General features: G+C 44.8%; 1 protein-coding gene across 7 annotated transcripts in view; it reads left to right on the top strand.

Moving 5' to 3' along the window:
- LOC137369057 (xanthine dehydrogenase-like) overlaps positions 1–24922 on the top strand; it is a 225248-nt gene that overhangs the window by 71426 nt on the left and 128900 nt on the right. For all 7 annotated transcript variants that reach the window (XM_068029610.1, XM_068029607.1, XM_068029609.1 and 4 more), the window contains 2 exons: positions 8809–8885; positions 20584–20666. In XM_068029610.1, coding sequence (XP_067885711.1) covers positions 8809–8885; positions 20584–20666 — 160 coding nt within the window. The remainder of the gene's footprint in view (positions 1–8808; positions 8886–20583; positions 20667–24922) is intronic.

Raw genomic sequence — 24922 nt, 5'->3', positions numbered from 1 at the left:
ATTCAAATTTGCTGACGATACAAAAATAGGTGGGAAGGCCTGTTGTGATGAGGACACAAAGAATCTGCAAAGGGATACAGATAGGTTAAGTGAGTAGGCAAAAACTTGGCAGATGGTGTTCAATGTGGGAAAGTGTGAGGTCATCCACCTTGGCAGGAAGAATAAAAAGGCAGATTATTATTTAGATGGAGAAAGACTACAAGATACTGCAGTACAGAGGGATCTGGGTGTTCTTGTGCATGAAACACAAAAGGTTAGCATGCAGGTGCAGCAAGTAATTAGGAAGGCAAATGGAATTTTGGCCTTTATTGCTAGGGGGTTAGAGTTTAAAAATAGGGAAGTCTTGTTACAACTGTACCGGGTGCTGGTGAGGCCACACCTGGAGTACTGTGTACAGTTTTGTTCCCCGTATTTAAAGAAGGATATACTAGCATTGGAGGCAGTTCAGAAAAGGTTCACTCGGCTGATTCCTGGGATGAAGGGGTTGTCTATCAAGAGCGGCTAAACAGGTTAGGCCTTTATTCATTGGAGTTTAGAAGAATGAGTGGTGATCTTCTAGAAACATATAAGATTTTAAGGGGGCTTGACAGGGTAGATGTTGAGAAGGTGTTTCCACTAGTGGGGGAATCTCGAACCAGGGGACATAATTACAGAATAAGGGGTCACACTAAAACTGAGATGCGAAGGAATTTCTTCTCTCAGAGGGTGGTGAATCTCTGGAATTCTCTGCCTCAGAGAGTTGTGGAGGCTTGGTCACTAAATGTATTTAAGGAGGATGTAGATAGATTTCTGAAATCTCGGGGAGTTGAAGGTTAGGCAGAGCAGGCCCGAAAGAGAAGTTGAGGCCTGGGACAGATCAGCCACGATCTTATTGAATGGCAGGGCAGGCTTGAGGGGCTGAATAGCCTACTCATTTTGCTATTTCTTATGTTCTTATGTTCCTCTGACCTGTGATTTTACCTTTTTGAGGATTCCTGTCTTCCCAGTGGTTTTCTCACCTATTTTCTTACAAGCTTTGTAAAGTTGTTTTTTTCTGTTTCACTCCATGGTTGGAATTTTTCGTTGGGCAGGGGGGCCCCATCCACTGGCAGGAAGTCCCGGTCAATGGAGCTGCCGGCCAATCAGCGGGCCAGCAACTCTTAGTCCCAGCAGCGCCACCGGGAGCGATGGCCACTGCTGGGACGAAACCCAGCCTTTGGAAGGAACATGTCAGAGGGCCCCGGAACAAAGGTAAGTTTTTAGGACCTCACTGAGGACAATTGGTTGGGCCCCAGCGAGGCAAGGGGGTTCGGTTAGGGGGGTTAGGGGGAGTGTTGTGCGTTGGAGGGGGGTTGGGTCTTCAGGGGCGGCCCTCAGTGGGGCACAGGGTGCCCAATCAGGAGGAGCACCCCCCACCTCAGCCCACAAGGCCGCCTGGTTTCACCAGGTGGGCTGTTTGAGGCCTCATCCACCGACCAGCCAAGTGTAAAATACCTGCGGTGGGGGGCAGAGGCTCTTAAGTGCCAGTTAATTGGCCACTTAAGGGGCTTGATCCCCTGGGGCAGGCGGGCCATTTTTAACCGCTGCCGCCTGACGTAAATTTGCAACAGGGGTGGAAGGGGGTCAGGAACGGCCTCCCCCGCCTCCCACTCAATGTTACGCCCTCCCCCCCACCACCTGCCTGCTCGTTTGGGGAGCGTAAAATTCTGTCCCATATTACCTTGTTAATCTATTTCATTAACTTGTTTAGTCTGCACTTAAAGATAGTCCATTTATCATTAACTGAGATTTTCTTGAGTAATCTTTTTGCACAGTCCCAGTTGAATTGATTATTCTCTTTAAATTGATCCTTTTGAAATGGATATCTGCTGGTTTGGTGTATTAGTTTATCCAGACCATAATTTAGTGACATTGTGATCATCTGAATTCCCAGTATGTTATCTTACTCCTCTGGCCTGACTAAGGTGAGATATAAGTTACCACTAATGCACTAGGTAAGAAAATAGCCTCATATTACATTTACTAGCTCAGATTGTAAACCACATAATATATCTTCCAATTAATATTGTTACGACGGTGCTTCTATATTTTTAAAGTTTTTTTGAGGACTCGTATTTTAGAATTATGGGCATTATTTTATTTGGGAAAACTGAAGAGGATTCCATGGATTTTCTTTTCACTGGGGTCATTGAAAGGACACTGAGGGGATTTGGTTTGTAAATAACCCTTACTGGAAGTCACCTGTCTTCAGATAAATACCCAGCAGGGGCATTTTGGACTAAGGAGAGATGTTTACGGAGAAGTGACAGGTCAAGATGTATAGGGGTCTGGGGGCTTGACCCTTGAGATTGTTCTTGGTTTCACTTTGGACGGTCAGTTGGGGTTTGGACAGTGTTCTGAAAGGAGTTTTAAAAATCAGCCAAGAGAGCAGTCACCCCAGCTCAGCCTTTTTCAATCTCTTTGAAAAGCCTGCCAGCTTTTCCATCTCTTTGAGGAGTTCTTAGAAGCAAATGTAAGAAATAGAGAAATTGATGCTGCATTCTTCCTGAAACCACTGTTGCCAAGTTTCCTCTGGAACGTCTGCCGAACTGATCCTCAACGTGGCCAGAAAAGAACTGTTCTAGGAAGATCCTTGAGACAGCCGTCTACGCGCATTTGGTGCCAAACCAAAAAAGGGACAAATGACATCTTTCCATATCTTTTTTTTTTCCTTCAAGAATTAGCAAGTATTTGGCCAAAGTATTCTTTTCTGTCTTTTTGTAACAGAGGTCTAAAGAAAAAATCTCTATTTTTCGGTTAACTGGTGTGTGTGTGTTGTGTGTGTGTTGTGTGTGTGTGTGTGTGTATGAGGTAAAAAGGGAACTTTCATATGTCACTCTGTGTTAATGCTTTGCTTTGTTACTGGTTATGTCTTGTTTTGTAATAAACTGATCATTTTGTTGTTTATTAAAGAAACCTAGTTGGTGTATTTTCTGGGATAAAGAATAGAGTATATGATTGACCGTATCAGTAACTGGGTAAACATTTAAATATATATTGTGTTCTGTGGAGAAGTGGAACTGGACAAAACAGTGCACTCCTCCTACCTCGGTCATAACAATATTAAGGTTGGTTAAAATCCTCCATTAGTATGATCGTTCTATTTGCACACATTTCTTATGCTTTCATACAGTAACCTGACCTTTTTGTTTTAACTACCTCTTTGACCAAGCATTTGGTAGCTTATCTTAATGTCTTTGTCTTTGGCTCCTTGTCAATTTTTGTCTAATTATGCTCCTGTAAAGTGCCTTGGGACATTTTACTGTGTTAAAGGCACTATGTAAATGCATGTTGTTGGAAATCTAAGGCAAATCCTGACAGTAATGGAATTTTGCAGCCATTTGCCCCATCATGTCTGTACCAACTCTATAAAAGTGACAACCACTTTTCTCTGGAAAGCTTTCATAGGAACATTTCTCCAAACCTGCTTAACTTTTCTTCAAATAGTTACCCACTTCCATTTTGAAAACACTACGGATTCTGCTACCATCACTGTCTTTGGTATGGCATTCCAAGTCTTAAAAACCTCTGTCTCTAAATACTCTCCCACCTTTTATTTGTTGATCTTAAATTTATGCCTTTGGGTTACTGATTCACTGACCAATGGAAATAATTTGTCCCTATTTATATCATCAAAGCTCTTCGTACTTTTGAACAGACCTTTGAACACCTCCATAATGACTCCTTTAAGCCTTTACCTTTTATTCTCTAGTTTCTGGTGATAATAAAGCCCTTTATCACTGATATCATCTTAGTGAATCTCTTCAGTACCCTCTCCATTACCTTGCCATCCTCCCTAAAGTAGGGGGGCCTAATCTGGAGACAGTATTCTAACTGCAACTCATCTAGTGATTTGTATGGGTTTAGCATTATCGCTGCTTTTGTACGCTGTCCCTATAAAATCTAAGATCCCATCTCTGTTTTTTCATTGTAGCTTTATCAGCAAAGTCCTCACACTTTTAATGATTTGACTTTCAGAACCCCTAAATCTCTGTATCCCTTTTGAGGTTTTACAGTTTAATCTCCTTCTCCCATCCCAAATATAAAAAACACTAAACATTAAGTTTACCTGAATAAAACTTGAAATTAATCCTTCAGCTTTATTCAAATAATTTGGAAAGAATGGACTATTGAAGTCTGAAGATACACATTGTTCCATTTGGGCTAAAAAAAAAACTTACTGATTGACTGGGAAATTGTGCAACTATGTGCTAAGACTGCAAAGTCACCCTTTAGCTTTTACAGTCTTAGCTCTGGGCAATAATATCAAGTCTGACACCTTTTTTTGAGAGTGGCTGAGGCTGTCAAATAAAGTGAAGGTAGACAAAGATGCAAGATTTTAAAGGAAAATTTAATGATTTTATTTTGAAATATGTTTTTACTGAGTTACAGGTCTTTTTTAATTCATTCACGAGATGTGGGCATTGCTGGCAGGGCTAGCATTTATTGCTCATTCCTAATTGCACTTGAGTAGTTGGTAGTGAAACATCTTCTTGACAACTGAGTGGCTTGCTTTTCCGAGGACATTTAAGAGTCAACCACATTGCTGTAGGTCTGGAGTCACATATAAACCAGACTGGGTAATGATGGTAGATTTCCTTCCTGAAAGGGACATCAGTGAACGTTACATGGTCACCATTACTGATTAGTAACTTTTTATTCATTAACCAAATTTAAATTCACAGTTATCATGGTGAGATTTGAGCTCATGACTTTCGAATTGTTAGTCCAGTAACGTAACCACTATACTACTGTTCCCTTTCGGGTTTGTGGTTAGTTGATATGGGGAGGAAATGGAGGTAGAAAGGTTTGTCAGAAGGTATTTTGAGCAATTTGTTTTGCTTGGTTTACATTCTCTTGACTAAGAAATTTGCATATTGCTAAATTAGAATTAATGGCTGGAATTTTACAGACCCCCCCCTCCCCCAGTAGCAGATTGGTGGTGGGGGAGGGGGGTGTTGCTGTAAAATTGAGTGGGAGGTGCAGCAGGGTTGGAGGAGGCCGTTCCCGACACTTTCCTGCCACCTTCCCGCCCCATTGTGATTCTACAAGGCGAGAAACGGCCCGCCCACCCCAGGCCAATCAAAGCCCTTAAGTGGCCAATTAACTGCCACTAAAGGGCCTCCTCCCGTGGCCACTGGTGTTTTACCAGTGGTGGGCAGGTGGTTCAGGTCCCCAGAAGGCAGCCTGGTAAAACCTGGTGGCCTCCTTGCAGGCTGGAAGACCCCTGATTGGGCACCCTGTGCTCCACGGAGGACCCCGAAGCTCCAACCGTCTCCTGTGTAATAAAGTCCATTCCCCTCCCCAGCTGATGCCTCCCCTTGCCTTGCTTGGGGCCCGGCCAATTGTTCCCGGCGAGGCCCCAAAACCTTACTTTGTTTCCGGGGCCGTCGCCCCTCTTGCTGCTGCAGCTGGGTGCAGTCCCAGCAGTGCCACCGGGAGCAGAGGCACTGGCCATAATTCTTCTGTCTTCAGTCTTAGCTGGAGTATTGTGTTCAGATCTGGGCGCCACACTTTGGGAAAGACATGAGGGCATTGGAGAGAGTACAGAAAAGATTCACGAGAATGGTTCCGGGGATGAGGAATTTCCTTAGACTGGTGCCAGAGGACTGGAGAATTGCAAACGTGACACCCTTGTTCAAAAAAGGGGTTAAAGATAAGCTCAGTAACAATAGGCCAGTCAGTTTAACTTCGGTGGTGGGAAAATTTCGAGAAAAATAATTCGGGATAAAATCAATAGTCACGTGGACAAATGCGAGTTAATTAAGGAAAGCCAGTGTGGATTTCTTAAAGGGAAATCATGTTTAACTAACTTGCTGGAGTTTTTTGAGGAGGTAACAGAGAGTGTTGATGAGGGCAATGCTGTTGATGTGGTGTACATGGACTTTCATAAGGCATTTTATACAGTGCCACACAGCAGACTTGTGAGCAAACTTGTAGCTCATGGAATAAAAGGGACAGTAGCAACATGGATACTAAATTGGCTGAGTGACAAGAAACAAAGAGTAGTGGTTAATGGATGTTTTTCGGGTTGGAGAAAGGTTTGTAGTGGAGCTCCCCAGGGATCAGTGTTGGGATGCTTGCTTTTCCTGATATATATTAATGACCTAGACTTTGGTGTACAGGGCACAATTTCAAGTTTGCAGATGATACGAAACTTGGAAGCATTGTGAACTATGAGGAGGATTGTGTAGAACTTCAAAAGGACATAGACAAGTTGGTGGAATAGGCAGACAGGTGGCAGATGAAGTTCAATGCAGAGAAATGTGAAGTGATTCATTTTGGTAGGAAGAACATGCAGAGACGATATGGAATAAAGGGTACAATTCTAAAGGGGGTGCAGGAGCAGAGGGACCTAGATGTGTATATGCATAAGTCATTGAAGGTGTCAGGACAGTTTGAGAGAATAGTTAATAAAGCATACAGTATCCTGGGCTTTATTAATAGGGGCATAGAGTACAAGAGCAAGGACGTTATGTTGAACTTGTTGACACTAGTTTGGCCTCAGCTGGGGTATTGTGTCCAGTTCTGGGCACCCCACTTTAGGAAAGACATAAGGACATTGGAGAGAGTACAGAAAAGATTCAGGAGAATGATTCCAGGGATGAGGAATTTCAGTTATGAAGATAGATTGGAGAAGTTAGGACTGATTTCCTTGGAGAAGAGAAGGCTGAGAGATGATTTGATAGAGGTATTTAAAATCATGAAGAGTAGATAGAGAGAAACTGTTCCCACTCGTGAAAGAATCGAGAACGAGAGAGGACAGATTTCAAGTATTTGATAACACGGAAGAAAAAGTGACATGAGGAAAACTTTTTCGCGCAGCAAGTGGTTAAGGTCTGGAATGTGCTGCCTGAGAACGTGGTGGAGGCAGGTTCAATTGAAGCATTCAAAAGGGAATTAGACAGTTATATGAAAAGGAAGAATGTTCAGGGTTATGGGGAGAAGGCAGGGTAATGGAACTGAGGGAATTGCTCTTTCAGAGAGCCAGTGTGGACACAATGGGCCGAATGGCCTCCTGCACTGTAACGATTCTGTAATTCTGTGAACTAATGTTCAGGGTCATTATGATGCACATCTATACTTTTATCCAGAATAAGGGATCTCACAATCCATAGTGTTCACATTGTTCAAAGATGATTAATAACTGCATGGATGGTTCTTACAAGACTAGCCTTTGAAAACTAGCTGCTGATCTGACAGAGTAGCCAGCTAACATCAGAGGCAAAACTGGCTGAAAGCCTGGGCAATTGTTTTTCATCCCTCTGTAACATATCTTTCTGCAAAACAAATGTATGGTCTGTGGCTTGGTTTTATAAATAATGGGGTGGATTCTGGAGGCAGGATGCGGGAAGAGCATTTAATCAGGCGGGATGGTGGTGGGGGGGATCTCCACCACCTTCCCGCCTCCACCCTAATTAAATCCTTGGTAGGAAGGCCCATGGACAGCCTTCCCACCCCACTGCCAATTGAGGCCCTTAAGTGGAAAATTAATTCCCAATTAATGGCCTCATCCCTCCAGCACCACTATTAGCCCTGCAGCGGGCGGGCCTGTCGCCACGTGGGGAACACATCAAGCACACCTGTGTGGGTTGCTTGCTGGTTCTGGGAGTGGGGAGTGAGTGTGACCCTCGTTCAAAGGTACAGTGCCTGATAGAGGGATCTGGCATTGGGAGGGGGTAGTGGGGGGGCCTGCTCAGAGCCATCCCCCTGTCCTTGCTGCTGACCCCCCTACAACTCCCTCCCCCGTGACCCTCACTCCGCGAAACCCCTCCCGCCATGTCTCACCTGTAGCCTGGATCCCTCAATGATCCCAGGCCTCCAGTGAGTGCATTACTAGCAGCAGCTACCGCCTCCGCAATGGCACTGCTCAGTAAAAGAGCTGACGAACTCTGATAGGCCGACAGCTATTAGCAGGCGGGACATCTGTCACCGGGATCCTTAATCTCGGGGAAGGCCCGCTCTTGTCCATTTAAGTGCCTAATTAGCACGTAATGCGGTGGGCCTTCCCCAGAGGAGGTGACATGGGGCTCTCGCTGGATCTTCAGCCGGTGGCTGAGCCCCCCCATCATCTACATAAAATCCCTCCCAATGTGTGCATTCAGTGTTTTAAATTATACTAGAGGGTATAGCATTTGCCAGATTAGGTTTATCTCTGTCATAATGCAACACTCAGTGTGGTATTTATCCATATAGAGCAGGAAGGTAGCATATTTAGTTCCTTGTTTGTACTAATCCTAACCCTAGTTTTAGCTGGGCCTAACGTTACGTTCACAGAGTAATGCTGGGAAGTGCAAATGTACAAAATGGTACATTTAAGGTCAAACAGCATACCAACATTTACTGGTTCATTCATGAAGCTATTTGGGTGAGGTATATAGTATAAGGATGCAAAGGGTTAATATCAAAGACAGTGAGAAAGACCCCTCTCACCTGTATGAGTGATGTAACAGTCACATGAGATAGGCTTTAGAAGAATGAAGGATGTTAGTTTAGGTAGCTTGCAGAGAGTGTATACAGTAACTGTAAATAATAACGAGTTGTTCGTTAACCTTTACCGGAGTTTAAGACTTTCTCTAGAACACCCTACAATGCTACTAATACAACTAAACAGAACAAGGTACTGTAGAGTTACTGACACTCTGAGACTCAAACCCCAGCAAGAGTCTGTGGCTTCATTAAGGAGAGCATAACATTGTAAACAAAATAGAAATATTAGCTGATCTTGGCCTGTTTAGCTTTTCGATCTGGGTTTTGACACTAGTGCTCTATCATTCCATTATTCTCCAGGCTTCTGAAGAACAATGCAACTCCTAGCTTTCAGGAAGTGGAGGACAACTTTGATGGCAATGTCTGCAGATGTACAGGTTTGTAGATTCTTCAATAAGCAATAATTTGGGAAAATGTGTGTGGCATCTTGAATCAGTTAAAAGAAATCGATTCATCTTCACATTCCATTTTATTGATTGTTCAATGCTGTACCTACAAGGCTGCTTGATAGAATGTGGTCTTGTCCATAACTCCCATCTCTGGCGGTACTGACAGCTGACAAAGGGGCCATAGTCCCTGTGGCTGTCGTTGCCCCTGCACTGCAGTTACTGTGACTAAGCGCTCCTGCCAAGAACTTTCCAGATGTGTAACCACTTGTGTTTGAAGTAAGTACTTAATAAAATTGTATTGAGGAAAATCAACTTTGTGGATGTTGTGCTAAATTTCATGTGTTTGATTTTGCTCTGAGCTATTTAGTTTGAATGTCAGTGATAGGATAGATGCTTCACGATGCTACATCCAGTAGTTTATACTCCAATATTTTGTTTCTCTTTTTATAAATTTTGATTCCCCTCACTTCGCCATATTTTCTGTCTTCTCCCTGTCACGTATTCTACTGATGGGTCTCGGTAGCTGTCTGTTCCCAGACCACATGCTTTTGTCATTTCATTATTATACTAACTGGAAAGTTACATCATCAACACAATTTGCAAACTTTGTCCTACTTACCTTGTGATTTCCTTAAATAAGTTGGTGAATTTAGTGATAAATTCTAAAATGCAGGATAGAAATTGTTGCCAGTGATATTGCACAAATGCTTAAAGTGCTTGTTGCAATTTCTTTCTTAGGTAATTTTATATTTATACAGATTTTAATCAATTTTTAAAAATGCACTAATGCCTTTGCTAAGATAGTGGAGAGGGGAATTTAATATGGGCATAGAACCATAGAAAAGTTATGGCACAGAAGGAGGCCATTCAGCCCATCGTGTCTGCACTGACTGAAAAAACCAGCTGCCCAATCTAATCCCACCTTCCAGCACCTGGTCTGTAGTCTTGCAGGTTACAGCTCTTCGGGTGCATGTCCAGGTACCTTTTAAATGAGTTAAGGGTTTCTACCTCCACCACCATTCCTACCAGTGAATTCCAGACACCTACCACCCTCTGGGTGAAAAAGTTATTCCTCATGTCCCGTCCAATCCTTCTACCAATCACCTTAAATCTGTGCCATCTGGTAATTGACCTCTCCACTAGGGGAACAGGTCCTTTCTGTCTACTCTGTCTAGGTCCCTCAATTTTGTACACTTCAATTAAGTTACCCCTCAGGCTCCTCTGTCTTAAGGAAAACAACCCTAGCTGATCCAATCTTTCCTCATAGCTGCAACTTTCAAGCCCTGGCAACATTTTTGTAAATCTCCACTGCACTGTCTCCAGAGCAATTATGTCCTTCCTGTAATGTGGTGACCAAAATTGTACGCAATGCTCCAACTGTGGCCTAACCAGAATTTTATACAGTTCCAGCATTACATCCCTGATTTTGTATTCTATACCTCAGCCAATAAAGGAAAGCTTTCCATATGCCTTCTTCACCACTTTATCTACCTGTCCTGCCACCTTAAGGGACCTGTGGACATGCGCTGCAAGGTCTCTAACTTCTTCTCAATATCCTCTCGTTTATTGTGTATTCTCTTGCTTTGTTTGCTCTCCCCAAATGCATTACCTCACTCTTCTCCGGAGTGAATTCCATTTGCCACTTTTCCGTCCACTCAACCAAACCATTGATAACATTCTGGACGCTGCAGCCAATTTTTGTGTCATCTGCAAATTTCCCAATCATGCCTCCCACATTTATGTACAAAACATTAATATATACCATAAACAGCAAAGGACCCAACTGAGCCCTGTGGAACGCCACTGGAAACAGCTTTCCATTCTCAAAAACATCCATCGACCACTACCCTTTGTTTCCTGTCATTGAGTCAATTTTGGATCCAACTTGCCTTGGGCTTTTATTTTTCTGACCAGTCTGCATGCGGGACCTTGTTAGATGCCTTACTAATATCCATGTAGGCCACGCCCACTGCACTACCCTCATCAATCCTCCTTGTTATTTCCTCAAAAAATTCAATCAAGTTAGTAAATCATGATCTTCTGTTAACAAATCCATGCTGACTGTCCCTGATCTATCCGTGCCTTTCTAAGTGGCAGTTTATCCTATCTCTCAGAGTTGATTCTAACAATTTACCCACCACCAAGGTCAGACTGACTGGCCGATAATTATTTGGCTGATCCATTGCACCCTTTTTAAACAATGGTACAACATTCGCAGCCCTCCAATCCTCTGGTACCTCGCCTGTATCTAGTGAGGATTTGAAGATGATCCTCAGAGCATCCACTATTTCCTCCCTGGCTGCCTTTAGCAACCTTTAAGCACCAATAATATAACAGCACCAAAAGTAAGAGAGTCTTGTTGCAAGGTAATTCCTTTTGGACTGCTTTTCTTTTACTCGAAATGGCAGATTGATGTGAGCAATGATTTCTGGTCCTTGGTCACAAAATAATTGTGGATGAGGATTGCCGTTCAGCCCAGTATAGTTCATCCACCTAGAAAGACCCTAAAAGTCCCCTAAAATTGAGTCAAGCAATTATTTCTTAAATTATTCCTCGATTTTTGCCTTCACTATTTTATCCAGAAGTCCATTAATCACTTTGTGTGAAGAAGAATTTATTGCTACCAATCCCAACTTTGCCTATGACTAGGATGAACCCACGTTCCCTTGACCGAATATCATAACTTAGAATCATTACAACATTGAAGGAGGCCTTTCGGCCCGTCGTGTCCTTACCGGCTATCTGCGAGAGTAGTTTAGCCAGTCCCACTCCTCTGCCATTTCCTTGTACCGCTGCAGATTTTTCCTGTTCAGGTCCTTATCCAATTCCCTTTTGAAAGCCGCAATTAAATCTGTCTCCACCACTGTTTCAAACTGTGCACTCCAGATTGTAACCACTCATTCCGTAAAAGATTTTCCTCATGTCACCTTTTGGTTGTTTTGCCAATCACTTGAAATCCAGCTCCTCTGGTTCTTGACCTTCCGCCAATGGGAACAGTTTCTCTCTCTCTCTACTCTGTCCGGACCCCTCATATTTTGAACTCCTTTATCAAATCTCCTCTCAACCTTCTCTAAGGAGAACAACTCCATCTTCTCTAATCTATCCACGTAACTGAAGTCCCTCATCCCTGGTAATTTTTTCTGCACCGTCTGTAAAGCCTTCACATCCTTCCTAAATACTCCTGTTGAGGCTGAACCAGTGTTTTAAAAAGGTTCATTATAACTTCCTTGTTTTTGTACTCTAAGACTCTGCTTATAAAGCCCAGCATCCCATATGTCCTTTTTGACCAGTTTCTCAACCTGCCTTTCCACCTTCTAACCATTTGTGTACATATACCCCCCCCCACCCGGTCTCTGTTCCTATACCCCTTTTAGAATTGTATCTTTTAGTGTATATTGCCTCTCCTCGTTCTTCCTACCAAAATGTATCACTTCACACTTCTCTGCATTAAATTCTATCTGCCATGTGTCTGCCCATTCCACTAGCCTGTCTAAGTCCTCTTGATGTCTCTCTCTATCCTAGACCTCCCTCCCTAACAGCACTGTGCATGTACCTACACCACTTGGACTGCAGCAGTTCAAAAAGGCAGGTCATCACCACTTTCTCAAGGGCAATTAAGGATGGGTAATAAATGCTGGCTTTGCCAGTGATGTTCACATCTCATGAATGATGAAAAAAAAATTGAAATTGTGCCCTGTACACCCAAGTTTAAGTCATTAATATATATAGGAAAGGCAGTGAGGGAGTCATAGAGTCGTACAGCATAGAAACAGGCCCTTCGGCCCACCGCGTCCATGCCAACCATAATGCCTATCTATATTAATCCCACCTGCCTGCATTAATTCCATATCCCTCTATGCCTTGCTCATTCAAGTACCTGTCCAGATGCCTCTTAAGTGTTGCTACTGTTCCTGCCTTCACCACCTCCTCAGGCAGCTCATTCCAGATACCCAATATTCTTTGTGTGAAAAATGTACCCCTTTGATCCCCTTTAAACCTCCTCCCTCTCACCTTAAATCTATTCCCTCTGCTTTTAGTCACCCTTACCATGGGAAACAGACTCTGGCGATCTACCCTATCTATGTCTCTCATAATTTTATATAGCTCTATCATGTCCCCTTTCAGCCTCCTTCGCTCCAGGGAAAACATACCCAGCCTATCCAATCTCTCTTTATAACTCAAGCCCTCCAAACCAGGCAACATCCTTGTGAATCTTTTCTGCACCCTCTCTAGCTTAATCACATCTTTCCTGTAGTGCGGCGACCAGAACTGCACACAGTACTTCAAATGCAGCCTAACCAACGTTATGTACAACTGTAACATGACGTCGCAACTCTTGTACTCAATGCCTCAGCCGATGAAGGCAAGCATGCCATACGCCTTCTTCACCACCCTGTCTGCCTGTGTTGCCACTTTCAGGGAACTATGTACTTGCACGCCAAGGTCTCTCTGCTCAACAACACTCCCCAGGGCCCTGCCATTCACTGTATATGTCCTGCCATGGTTTAACTTCCCAAAATGCATCACTTCGCACTTGTCCGTGTTAAATTCCATTTGCCAATCCCTTGCCCACTTTCCCAGTTGATCTATATCCTGTTGTAACCTTAGACAACCTTCTTCACTGTCCACTATACCACCAATTTTGGTGTCATCTGCAAACTTACTAATCATGCCCCCTACATTCACATCCAAGTCATTAATATATATGACAAACAACAGAGGGCCCAGCACCAATCCCTGCGGCACACCACTTGTCACCGTCCTCCAATCTGAAAATCAACCCTCCACTACTACCCTCTGACTCCTATCACCAAGCCAATTTAGTATCCAATTGGCTAGCTCACCCTGGATCCCATGTGTTCGAACTTTCCGGACCAGCCTACCATGTGGGACCTTGTCAGTGGCCTTGCTAAAGTCCATGTAGACAATGTCCACCACCCTGCCCTCGTCAGTCCTCTTGGTCACCTCCTCAAAAAACTCAATCAAATTCGTGAGACATGATTTCCCACGCACAAAGCCATGCTGACTATCCCTAATCAGACCATGCCTTTCCAAATGCATATAAATCCTGTTTCTCAGAATCCCTTCCAATAACTTTCCCACCACTGATGTAAGGCTCACCGGCCTGTTGTTCCCTGGCTTATCCCTGCTGCCCTTCTTAAATAAAGTCCTAGTACTGGTCCCTGGGGAATACCACTGGACACTTCTTCCAGTCTGAAGAACAACTGTTCATCGCTACTATCCATTTCATGTCACTCAGCCAACTTTGTATTCATGCTGCCACTTCCCTTTTATTCCATGGGCTTTAACTTTGCTGTTAAGCCTGGTGTATGGAACTTTATAAAATGCCTTTTGGAAGACCATGTACACATCAATCACATTACCCTCATTAACCCTCTCTGTCACTTAATCAAAAACTCAAAAAATTAACTTAAGGACAGAAAACAGTGAGCTGTGGTAAATGGTTGTTTTCAGACTTGAGCATGGTAGACAGTGGTGTTCCCCAAGGGTCAGTGCTAAGATCACTTTTTTAAAAAAATATATAAATAACTTGGATATTGAAGTAAAATGTCAAAATTTGCCGTGGTTCCAAACTTGGAGGTGTTGCAGACAGTGAGGCTGATACGAATCAGCGCAACAGGACATAAATAGGGTAGCAGATTGGGCAGACAAGTGGCCGATGAAATTTAATACAGAGAGGTGTGAGGTGATGCATTTTGGTTTGGGATAGGGAGAGGCAATATAGACTAAATGGCACAATTCTAAAGAGTGTGCAGGTCAGAGGGACCTGGGGTTCATGTGCATAGACCTTTGAAGGTGGCAGGACATATTGAGAGAGTAGTTAGCAAAGCGTATGGGATCTTGGGCTTCATAAATAGATGTATTGAGTACAAAAGCAGGGCAGTTATGCCGAACCTTTATAAAGCTTTGGTTAGGCCCCAACTAAAATATTGCGTCCAGTTCTGGTCACCACACTTTAGGAAGGATGTGAAGGCATTGGAGAGGGTGCAAAGATGATTTACCAGAATAGTTCCAAGTTTGTTTAACTACAAGGTTAGGTTGGAGAAGCTGGGGGCTGTTCACCTTAGAGCAAAGGAGGTTGCAGGGAGTTTTGAGAGATTAGCCGCTAAGCACATTGCACTGTTGAACTACAAGAAAGCCCCCAGCGAGTTAACATACATAGCACTTTAAGCAGCCAGAAGCACTGCACAAAGAACAGCCAGGCGCTGCGCAAATGACTACTGGCAACACCTATGCAATCATATTCAGCTGGCCTCCGACACCGGAAACATCAGAGGAATGTATGATGGCATTAAGAGAGCTTTTGGGCCAACCATCAGGAAGATCGCCCCCCACCCTCAAGTTTAAATCAAGGGACACAATCACTGACCAACACAAGCAAACGGATCGCTGGGTGGAGCACTACCTGGAACTGTACTCCAGGGAAAATGTTGTCACTGAGACCGCCCTCAATGCAGCCCAGTCTCTGCCAGTCATGGATGAGCTGGACGAACAGCCAACAAAATCGGAACTCAGTGATGCCATTGATTCTCTAGCCAGTTGAAAAGCCCTTGGGAAGGATGGCATTACCCCTGAAATCATCAAGAGTGCCAAGCCTGCAATACTTTCAGCACTCTACGAACTGCTTTGCCTGTGCTGGGATGAGGGAGCAGTACCACAGGACATGCGCGATGCCAATATCATCACCCTCTATCAGAACAAGGATGACCGCGGTGACTACAATAACGACTGTGGAATCTCCCTGCTCAGCATAGTGGGGAAAGTCTTCGCTCGAGTTGCTTTAAACAGACTCCAGAAGCTGGCTGAACGTGTCTGCCCCGAGGCACAGTGTGGCTTTCAAGCAGAGAGATCCTTCATTGACATGCTGTTCTCCCTTCGCCAGCTACAGGAGAAATGCCGCGAACAACAGATGCCCCTCTATGTTGCTTTCATTGATCTCACCAAAGCCTTTGACCTCGGTCAGCAGACATGGTCTCTTCAGACTACTAGCAAAGATGGGATGTCCACCAAAGTTACTAAATATCATCACCTCATTCCATGACAATATGAAAGGCACAATTCAGCATAGCGGCGCCTCATCAGACCCCTTTCCTATCCTGAGTGGCATGAAACAGGTCTGTAGTCTCGCACCTACACTGTTTGGGATTGTCTTCTCCTTGCTGCTCTCACATGCATTCAGGTCTTCAGAAGAAGGAATTTTCCTCCACACAAGATCAGATGGCAGGTTGTTCAACCTTGCCCGTCTAAGAGCGAAGACCGAAGTATGGAAGGTCTTCATCAGGGAACTTCTCTTTGCTGACGATGCTGCATTAACATCCCACACAGAAGAGTGGCTGCAGAGACTCATCGACAGGTTTGGAACTGCCTGCAACGAATTTGGCCTAACCATCAGCCTCAAGAAAACGAACATCATGGGGCAGGACGTCAGAAATGCTCCATCCATCAATATCGGCGACCACGCTCTGGAAGTGGTTCAAGAGTTCACCTACTTGATGGGGCGGCGCAGTGGTTAGCACCGCAGCCTCACAGCTCCAGCGACCTGGGTTCAATTCTGGGTACTGCCTGTGTGGAGTTTGCAAGTTCTCCCTGTGTCTGCGTGGGTTTCCTCCAGGTGCTCCGGTTTCCTCCCACATGCCAAAGACTTGCAGGTTGATAGGTAAATTGGCCATTAGTAATTGCCCCTAGTATAGGTCAGTAATAGGGAAATATAGGGACAGGTGGGGATGTGGTAGGAATACGGAATTAGTGCAGGATTTGTATAAATGGGTGATCGATGGTCGGCACAGACTCGGTGGGCCGAAGGGCCTGTTTCAGTGCTGTATCTCTAAACTAAACTAAACTACCTAGGCTCAACTATCACCAGTAACCTGTCTCTCGATGCAGAAATCAACAAGCGCATGGGAAAGGCTTCCACTGCTATGTCCAGACTGGCCAAGAGAGTGTGGGAAAATGACGCACTGACACGGAACACAAAAGTCCGAGTGTATCAAGCCTGTGTCCTCAGTACCTTGCTCTACGGCAGTGAGCCTGGACAACGTATGTCAGCCAAGAGCAACGTCTCAATTCATTCCATTATTGCTGCCTCTGGAGAATCCTTGCATCAGGTGGCAGGACCGTATCTCCAACACAGAAGTCCTCGAGGCGGCCAACATCCCCAGCTTATACACACTACTGAGTCAGCGGCACTTGAGATGACTTGGCCATGTGAGCCGCATGGAAGATGGCAGGATCCCCAAGGACACATTGTACAGAGAGCTCGTCACTGGTGTCAGACACACTGGCCGTCCATGTCTCAGCTTTAAAGACGTCTGCAAACGCGACATGAAGTCCTGTGACATTGATCACAAGTCGTGGGAGTTAGTTGCCAGTGATCGCCAGAGCTGGCGGACAGCCAGAAAGGCGGGGCTAAAGTGTGGCGAAGAGACTTAGTAGTTGGCAGGAAAAAAGACAGAAGTGCAAGGGGAGAGCCAACTGTGTAACAGTCCCGACAACCAATTTTATCTGCAGCATCTGTGGAAGAGTCTGTCACTCTAGAATTGGCCTTTATAGCCACTCCAGATGCTGCTTCACAAACCACTGACCACCTCCAGGCGCTTACCCATTGTCTCTCGAGACAAGGAGGCCAACGAGAAGAGAGAACAAGATTATGACGGGTTTAGATAAGGTAGACAAAGAAAAGCTGTTCCCATTAGCTGATGGTACAAGGACTAAGGAACACAGATTTCGGCAAGAGATGCAGGGGGAATGTGAAGAAGACTTTTTTTCACAACGAGTGGTAATGACCTGGAGTTTGCTGCTTCTGAGGGTGGTGGAAGTGGAGACGATGAATGATTTCAAAAGGAAATTAGATGGGCACTTGAAGGAAGTAAACTTGCAGGACTACGGGGATAGTGCAAGGGAATGGTGTTGATTGGATAGCTCCGCGGAGAGCTGGCATGGACTTGGCCTGAATGGTTTCCTTCTGCGCCATAATGACTCGATGACTCAATGACTCTCAGTTAGTTTAACATGATTTGCTTTTAACAAATCCATGCTGACTTTCCTTAATTAATGCACAGTTGTCCAAGTCACTGTTTAGTTTAATGTTGTCATGCAGGTCCCCCACCTGCCAAGTATGAGGCATATTAATTTCACCACATGGGCATTAAATTTCAAACTGCTGTTGAAGTGAAGAAAGGACGAGCTTTAAAAAAAATTGCCGGATCTTGGCTGGAAAGACATTTGCATATTAATAGACATCGCTTGGAAAGGACTAAGAACCATTCCCTAACACATTCAACCCACAATGGACTTTTGATCACCAGAAGTTGAAGGTGGGGGAGCTTGCATTCCAGGTTGACTGCTAAGATGGCCGGAAACACAAACAGACATGGTCAAACCAGCTAGTTACATGACTAACCTGCTAGGCAACCTGAGTTTTTTGAATTTGTACAAACAGTTTGGGCAGAAAGCAGAATGCTTCTGGACTGAGAAGATCTCTCCCGGCTGGCTTGCCACAGCCTCTCCTGTCTGCCTGTTCCCATCTCTTTCTCACAAGCCTCTGAATCCACTGAATACACATGAACCCCAAGAGAGAAAAGTCTCCTACAGCGAACAAGGTTTAAGAAGAATACTAGGCCCCAACGAAAAGCAAGATCTACCTACAATCAAGGACTCTACAGTGAGCTCGAAGAACCGTCACAAAAACTCTTCAGAAATTGCCTCAGATTTTTCCACTTTATTTTTCTTCTGCTTTTTTCTGTCTCTGTTTGCATGTGTGTATTTTGTGTATGCATGCTAGCGTGGGCACGTTGTGTATCCGTAGGCGTTAACCGAATTAGAGCTTAAGTTTAATAAATTTCCACTTTTCTTCTTTAATCCCAAGAAAGTCTGTGCTGGTTTCTTTGCCTTATAATTGGAAAGCGGTGAATAAGGATTCACCAAGGGGGAGCTAAAAACACAGTGTGTTTAAAATTAAACCCTGTTACAGTAAGACCAGGTGAAGGCTGAAAGGGAACTCTAGACCTCTTTCTCACCAGGTCGTAACAATGAAATTTTCACGATTTAACTCTTTCTATGCTTCAATTATATATCTCAAGAAGATCACTTCTCAGATGCCTCTCCTCATGAGTCACCTCTTGCACAAGAGATCCGTTTCATGGCATGGCCTCCAGATCTTTTAATTTTTTTTGGTTTAATTTTAGAGATACAGCACTGAAACAGGCCCTTCGGCCCACCGAGTCTGTGCCGACCAACAACCACCCATTTATACTAACCATATTCCCTGTACTCCCATATTCCCTACCACCTACCTACACTAGGGGCAATTTACATAGCCAATTTACCTATCACCTTCAAGTCTTTGGCTGTGGGAGGAAACCGGAGCACCCGGCGAAAACCCACGCGGGCATAGGGAGAACTTGCAAACTCCACACAGGCAGTACCCAGAATCGAACCCGGGTCCCTGGAGCTACGAGGCTGCAGTGCTAACCACTGCGTCACTGTGCCACCCTTGTGTCTTGGTGACTAGAATTGAACACACAGCTCAGTGTGGTGTGGCAAAAGAACAATGTAGCATGATCTGCTTTAAATTGTACTGTTTAGTCTGTGTATTTTCTACGTACTTTCACATTCTAATGCCATTGATAATTTTTTTAAATATTTGGCCACGTTTGTTGATAATTCTTATTTGCCCTGAGATTATTAAGAGTCAACTGTGTAGAATGGGACTGAAATCATGGATCAGACAGGGTAGGGATTTCCTGAAAGACGTTTGTGAACCAGTTGGTGTTTATGATAATCTGGAAGCTTCGGTGGCTGTTTTATCTCGTGTCAGCCCAAAAGGCACTAGATTTAATAAATTCAATTTCCAACTTGTCATGATGAGAAATCGCAGTTTTTGGCCTACTAGTCCAGCATCATAATCACTAGACTCCTATACCATTGCTTGGATATGTTGAGGATCGAAGAACAAAGAACAGTACAGCACAGGAACAGGCCATTCGGCCCTCCAAGCCTGCACCGATCTTGATGCCTGCCTAAACTAAAACCTTGTTCCCATCCTATTTATGCTCACTTACTTTTCAGAGAGCTTAGGGTGAAATTAGGAACTTACCATGTTATCACTATCAAATATGTACTGTACTGATTGCATGGTATGTGGTATTAGGCTATCCTTCTGCATTATTTGAAATGATCACATTGTGATCATTTTCCAATCTCTAGTTACATGTTATTAAAAATTAAAAGTCAAACCTACAACACATTCATTTCAGTGGCTCTGGTCACCAAAGTTTAAAGGGGAAATAAAATCTAAAGGAGCACTTTTTCTTCACTATCATTCTGGAAAAGAAGAAATAAACTAGACTCTCAGTAGTTGCATAGCTGAATACTTAGTGACCATATTGATTCAAGTGACCTCGATGCTCTACAATCAATAGCGGGTAGGTGATTTCTGCTCAGAGGAGGCAGCAATAGATGTAAACTATTAGTCAGTGGGAAAATAAAAAGATATGGATAGAAATACTGTGTTTGGTTTGGATCAAATTAACTTTTTATTTTTAACCTGAGAATACATTTTCTTACAATTGTTATATTGGAATGAAAAAGAACAATCATCCAACATGAAGGAAATGCCCCACCAATTCAGTTTGCTAACTTCCTCTTCTCTATCTGATAAATTCAGGGTATCGGTCTATTCTAGATGCCATGAAGTCTTTTGCAAAGGATTCAGACACAAGGCTGGGAGCATCCTTCATTGATATAGAGGTAAAACTGAAATTGTTATGGTTTGTTATTCAGTTTGTTGAGATGTTGGTACTGAAATTAAACCTTAGGTAGGTCTAAGGTTTTAACTGAGGAGAACCATATTAAAAAAAAAAATCATTCTCAATATGTGGGCACAGCTGGCAAAGCCACCGTTTATTGCCCACATATAGTTGTCCTTGAGAAGGTGTTAGTAGGCTGCCTTCATGAAGTGCTGTAGTTTTGTGTGGTTAAGGTACCACTGATATGCTGTTTGGTAAGGAGTTCCAGGATTTTGACCAGCGACAATGGAAGAAATTTCATATATGTCCAAGTCAGGATGGTCTGTAACTTCATAGAATCATAGAGCCTTGCAGCACAGGAGGTCATTCGGCATATCATGCCTGTTTTGGCTCCACAATCTTCAAAATTGTATATCATGTACCCAGGTCCAGCTCATTCATATACATAACAAGAAAAGCAATAGTCCTAATGCCAACCCATAGCATTTGTCCCACCTTTGACATTCGGATGACAGGCCTTTAATTGCCAGGTTTTTAAAATTCATTCTTGGGATGTGGATGCCACTGGCAATACCAGCATTTATTGCCCATCCCTGATTGTCCATGAGAAGATGGTTGTGAGCCGCTGCCTTGAACTGCTGCAGTCTGTGTGGTGTAGGTACATGTACCTACATGTTGGGGAGGGAGTTCCAGGATTTTCACCCAGCGACAGTGAAGGAATGACGATATATTTCCAAGTCAGAATGATGTGTGACTTGAGGGGAACTTGCAGGTGGTGATGTTCCCATGCATCTGCTGCTCTTGTCCTTCTAGGTGGTAGAGGTCGCAGGTTTGGAAGGTACTGGTGAAGGAGCCTTGGCAAGTTGCTGCAGTGCACCTTGCATATAGTACTGCTGCCACTGTGCGCCAGTGCTGAAGGGAGAGAATGTTTAAGGTGGTGCATGGCGTGCAAATCAAGCAGGCTGCTTTGTCCTGGATGCTGTCGAGCTTCTTGAGTATTTTTGGAGCTGCACTCATCCAGGCAAGTGGAGAGTATTCCATCACACTCCTGACTTGTGCCTTGTACATGACGGAGAGGCTTTGGGGAGTCAGGAGGTGAGATAGCCGCCACAGAATTCCTAGTCCTGGCCTGCTCTTGTAGCCACAGTATTTATGCGACTGATCTAGTTAAGTTTCTGTTCAATGGTAACTCCCAGGATGTTGATGGTGGGGGAATTCAGCAATGGTTCTGCCATTGAATGATTGAATGTCAAGGGGAGATGGTTAAATTCTCCCTTGGTGGATGTGGACATTGCCTGGCACTTGTGTGGCGCATATGTTACTTGCCACTTATCAGTCCAAGCCTGAATGCTGTCCAGGTCTTGCTGCATACAGGCACGGACTGCTTCAGTATCTGAGGAGTTGTGAGTGCAACTGAACACACTGCAATTTTCAGCGAACATCCCTACTTCTGACCTTATGATGGAGGGAAGGTAATTGATGAAGCATCTGAAGATGGTTGTGCCTTGGACACTACCCTGAGGAACTCCTGCAGTGATGTCCTGGGCTGAGGTGATTGACCTCCAACAACCACATCCATCTTCCTCTGTGTTAAGTATGACTCCAACCAGCGGAATGTTTTTCCCATTGATTCCCATTGACTTCAATTTTGCTAGGCCTCCTTGATGCCATACTCGGTCAAATGTTGCCTTGATGTCAAGGACAGTCACTCTCACCTCACCTTTAGAATTCAGCTTTTTTTTCTGTGTTTGGACCAAGGCTGTAATGAGGTCAGGAGCCGAGCATTCCTTCTTTTTCTTTTGGGCCTCCTTATCTCGAGAGACAATGGATACGCGCCTGGAGGTGGTCAGTGGTTTGTGAAGCAGCGCCTGGAGTGGCTATACAGGCCAATTCTGGAGTGACAGGCTCTTCCACAGGTGCTGCAGAGAAATTTGTTTGTTGGGGCTGTTGCACAGTTGGCTCTCCCCTTGCGCCTCTGTCTTTTTTCCTGCCAACTACTAAGTCTCTTCGACTCGCCACAATTTAGCCCTGTCTTTATGGCTGCCCGCCAGCTCTGGCGAATGCTGGCAACTGACTCCCACGACTTGTGATCAATGTCACACGATTTCATGTCGCGTTTGCAGACGTCTTTATAACGGAGACATGGACGGCCGGTGGGTCTGATACCAGTGGCGAGCTCGCTGTACAATGTGTCTTTGGGGATCCTGCCATCTTCCATGCGGCTCACATGGCCAAGCCATCTCAAGCGCCGCTGACTCAGTAGTGTGTATAAGCTGGGGGTGTTGGCCGCTTCAAGGACTTCTGTGTTGGAGATATAGTCCTGCCACCTGATGCCAAGTATTCTCCGAAGGCAGCGAAGATGGAATGAATTGAGACGTCGCTCTTGGCTGGCATACGTTGTCCAGGCCTCGCTGCCGTAGAGCAAGGTACTGAGGACACAGGCCTGATACACTCGGACTTTTGTGTTCCGTGTCAGTGCGCCATTTTCCCACACTCTCTTGGCCAGTCTGGACGTAGCAGTGGAAGCCTTACCCATGCGCTTGTTGATTTCTGCATCTAGAGACAGGTTACTGGTGATAGTTGAGCCTAGGTAGGTGAACTCTTGAACCACTTCCAGAGCGTGGTCGCCAATATTGATGGATGGAGCATTTCTGACATCCTGCCCCATGATGTTCGTTTTCTTGAGGTTGATGGTTAGGCCAAATTCATTGCAGGCAGACGCAAACCTGTCGATGAGACTCTGCAGGCATTCTTCAGTGTGAGATGTTAAAGCAGCATCGTCAGCAAAGAGGAGTTCTCTGATGAGGACTTTCCGTACTTTGGACTTCGCTCTTAGACGGGCAAGGTTGAACAACCTGCCCCCTGATCTTGTGTGGAGGAAAATTCCTTCTTCAGAGGATTTGAACGCATGTGAAAGCAGCAGGGAGAAGAAAATCCCAAAAAGTGTGGGTGCGAGAACACAGCCCTGTTTCACACCACTCAGGATAGGAAAGGGCTCTGATGAGGAGCCACCATGTTGAATTGTGCCTTTCATATTGTCATGGAATGAGGTGATGATACTTAGTAGCTTTGGTGGACATCCGATCTTTTCTAGTAGTCTGAAGAGACCACGTCTGCTGACGAGGTCAAAGGCTTTGGTGAGATCAATGAAAGCAATGTAGAGGGGCATCTGTTGTTCACGGCATTTCTCCTGTATCTGACGAAGGGAGAACAGCATGTCAATAGTCGATCTCTCTGCACGAAAGCCACACTGTGCCTCAGGGTAGACGCGCTCGGCCAGCTTCTGGAGCCTGTTCAGAGCGACTCGAGCAAAGACTTTCCCCACTATGCTGAGCAGGGAGATTCCACGGTAGTTGTTGCAGTCACCGCGGTCACCTTTGTTTTTATAGAGGGTGATGATGTTGGCATCGCGCATGTCCTGGGGTACTGCTCCCTCGTCCCAGCACAGGCATAGCAGTTCATGTAGTGCTGAGAGTATAGCAGGCTTGGCACTCTTGATTATTTCAGGGGTAATGCTGTCCTTCCCAGGGGCTTTTCCGCTGGCTAGGGAATCAATGGCATCACTGAGTTCCGATTTGGTTGGCTGTATGTCCAGCTCATCCATGACTGGTAGAGGCTGGGCTGCATTGAGGGCAGTCTCAGTGACAGCATTCTCCCTGGAGTACAGTTCTAGGTAGTGCTCAACCCAGCGGTCCATCTGTTTGCGTTGGTCAGTGATTATGTCCCCCGATTTAGATTTGAGGGGGGTGATCTTCTTGATGGTTGGCCCAAGAGCTCTCTTCATGCCATCATACATTCCTCTGATGTTTCCGGTGTCTGAGGCCAGCTGAATATGACTGCATAGGTGTTGCCAGTAGTCGTTTGCGCAACGCCTAGCTGTTCTTTGTGCAGTACTTCTGGCTGCTTTAAGTGCTGCGGATGTTAAATCGCTGGGGGCTTTCTTGTAGTTCAAAAGTGCAATGCGCTTAGCGGCTATGACAGGTTCCAGCTCTTCATTATGAGATTGAAACCAGTCTGCATTTCTCTTCGCACTTTTGCCGTAGGTGGTCAAAGCTGACTCATAGATGGCGTCTCTGATGTGGGCCCACTTGGTCTCAGCATCCCCTGTGGGAGTGTTTTGAAGGGCTGTTACAAGTGAATTTAGAAATTTTTGTAACAGCTGTGGGTGAGAAATTCTGCTCGTGTTGATGCGCGGGTGGCCCTTCTGCTTGGAATGATGCAACTTCTTTGGTCTGAGTCTAACCTTGCTGCACACCA

The sequence above is a fragment of the Heterodontus francisci genome, chromosome 4 (genome assembly GCF_036365525.1).
Source record: "Heterodontus francisci isolate sHetFra1 chromosome 4, sHetFra1.hap1, whole genome shotgun sequence".
In the NCBI taxonomy this organism is placed as follows: Eukaryota; Metazoa; Chordata; class Chondrichthyes; order Heterodontiformes; family Heterodontidae; genus Heterodontus; species Heterodontus francisci.
This window is presented reverse-complemented; position numbering and strand designations above follow the sequence as displayed.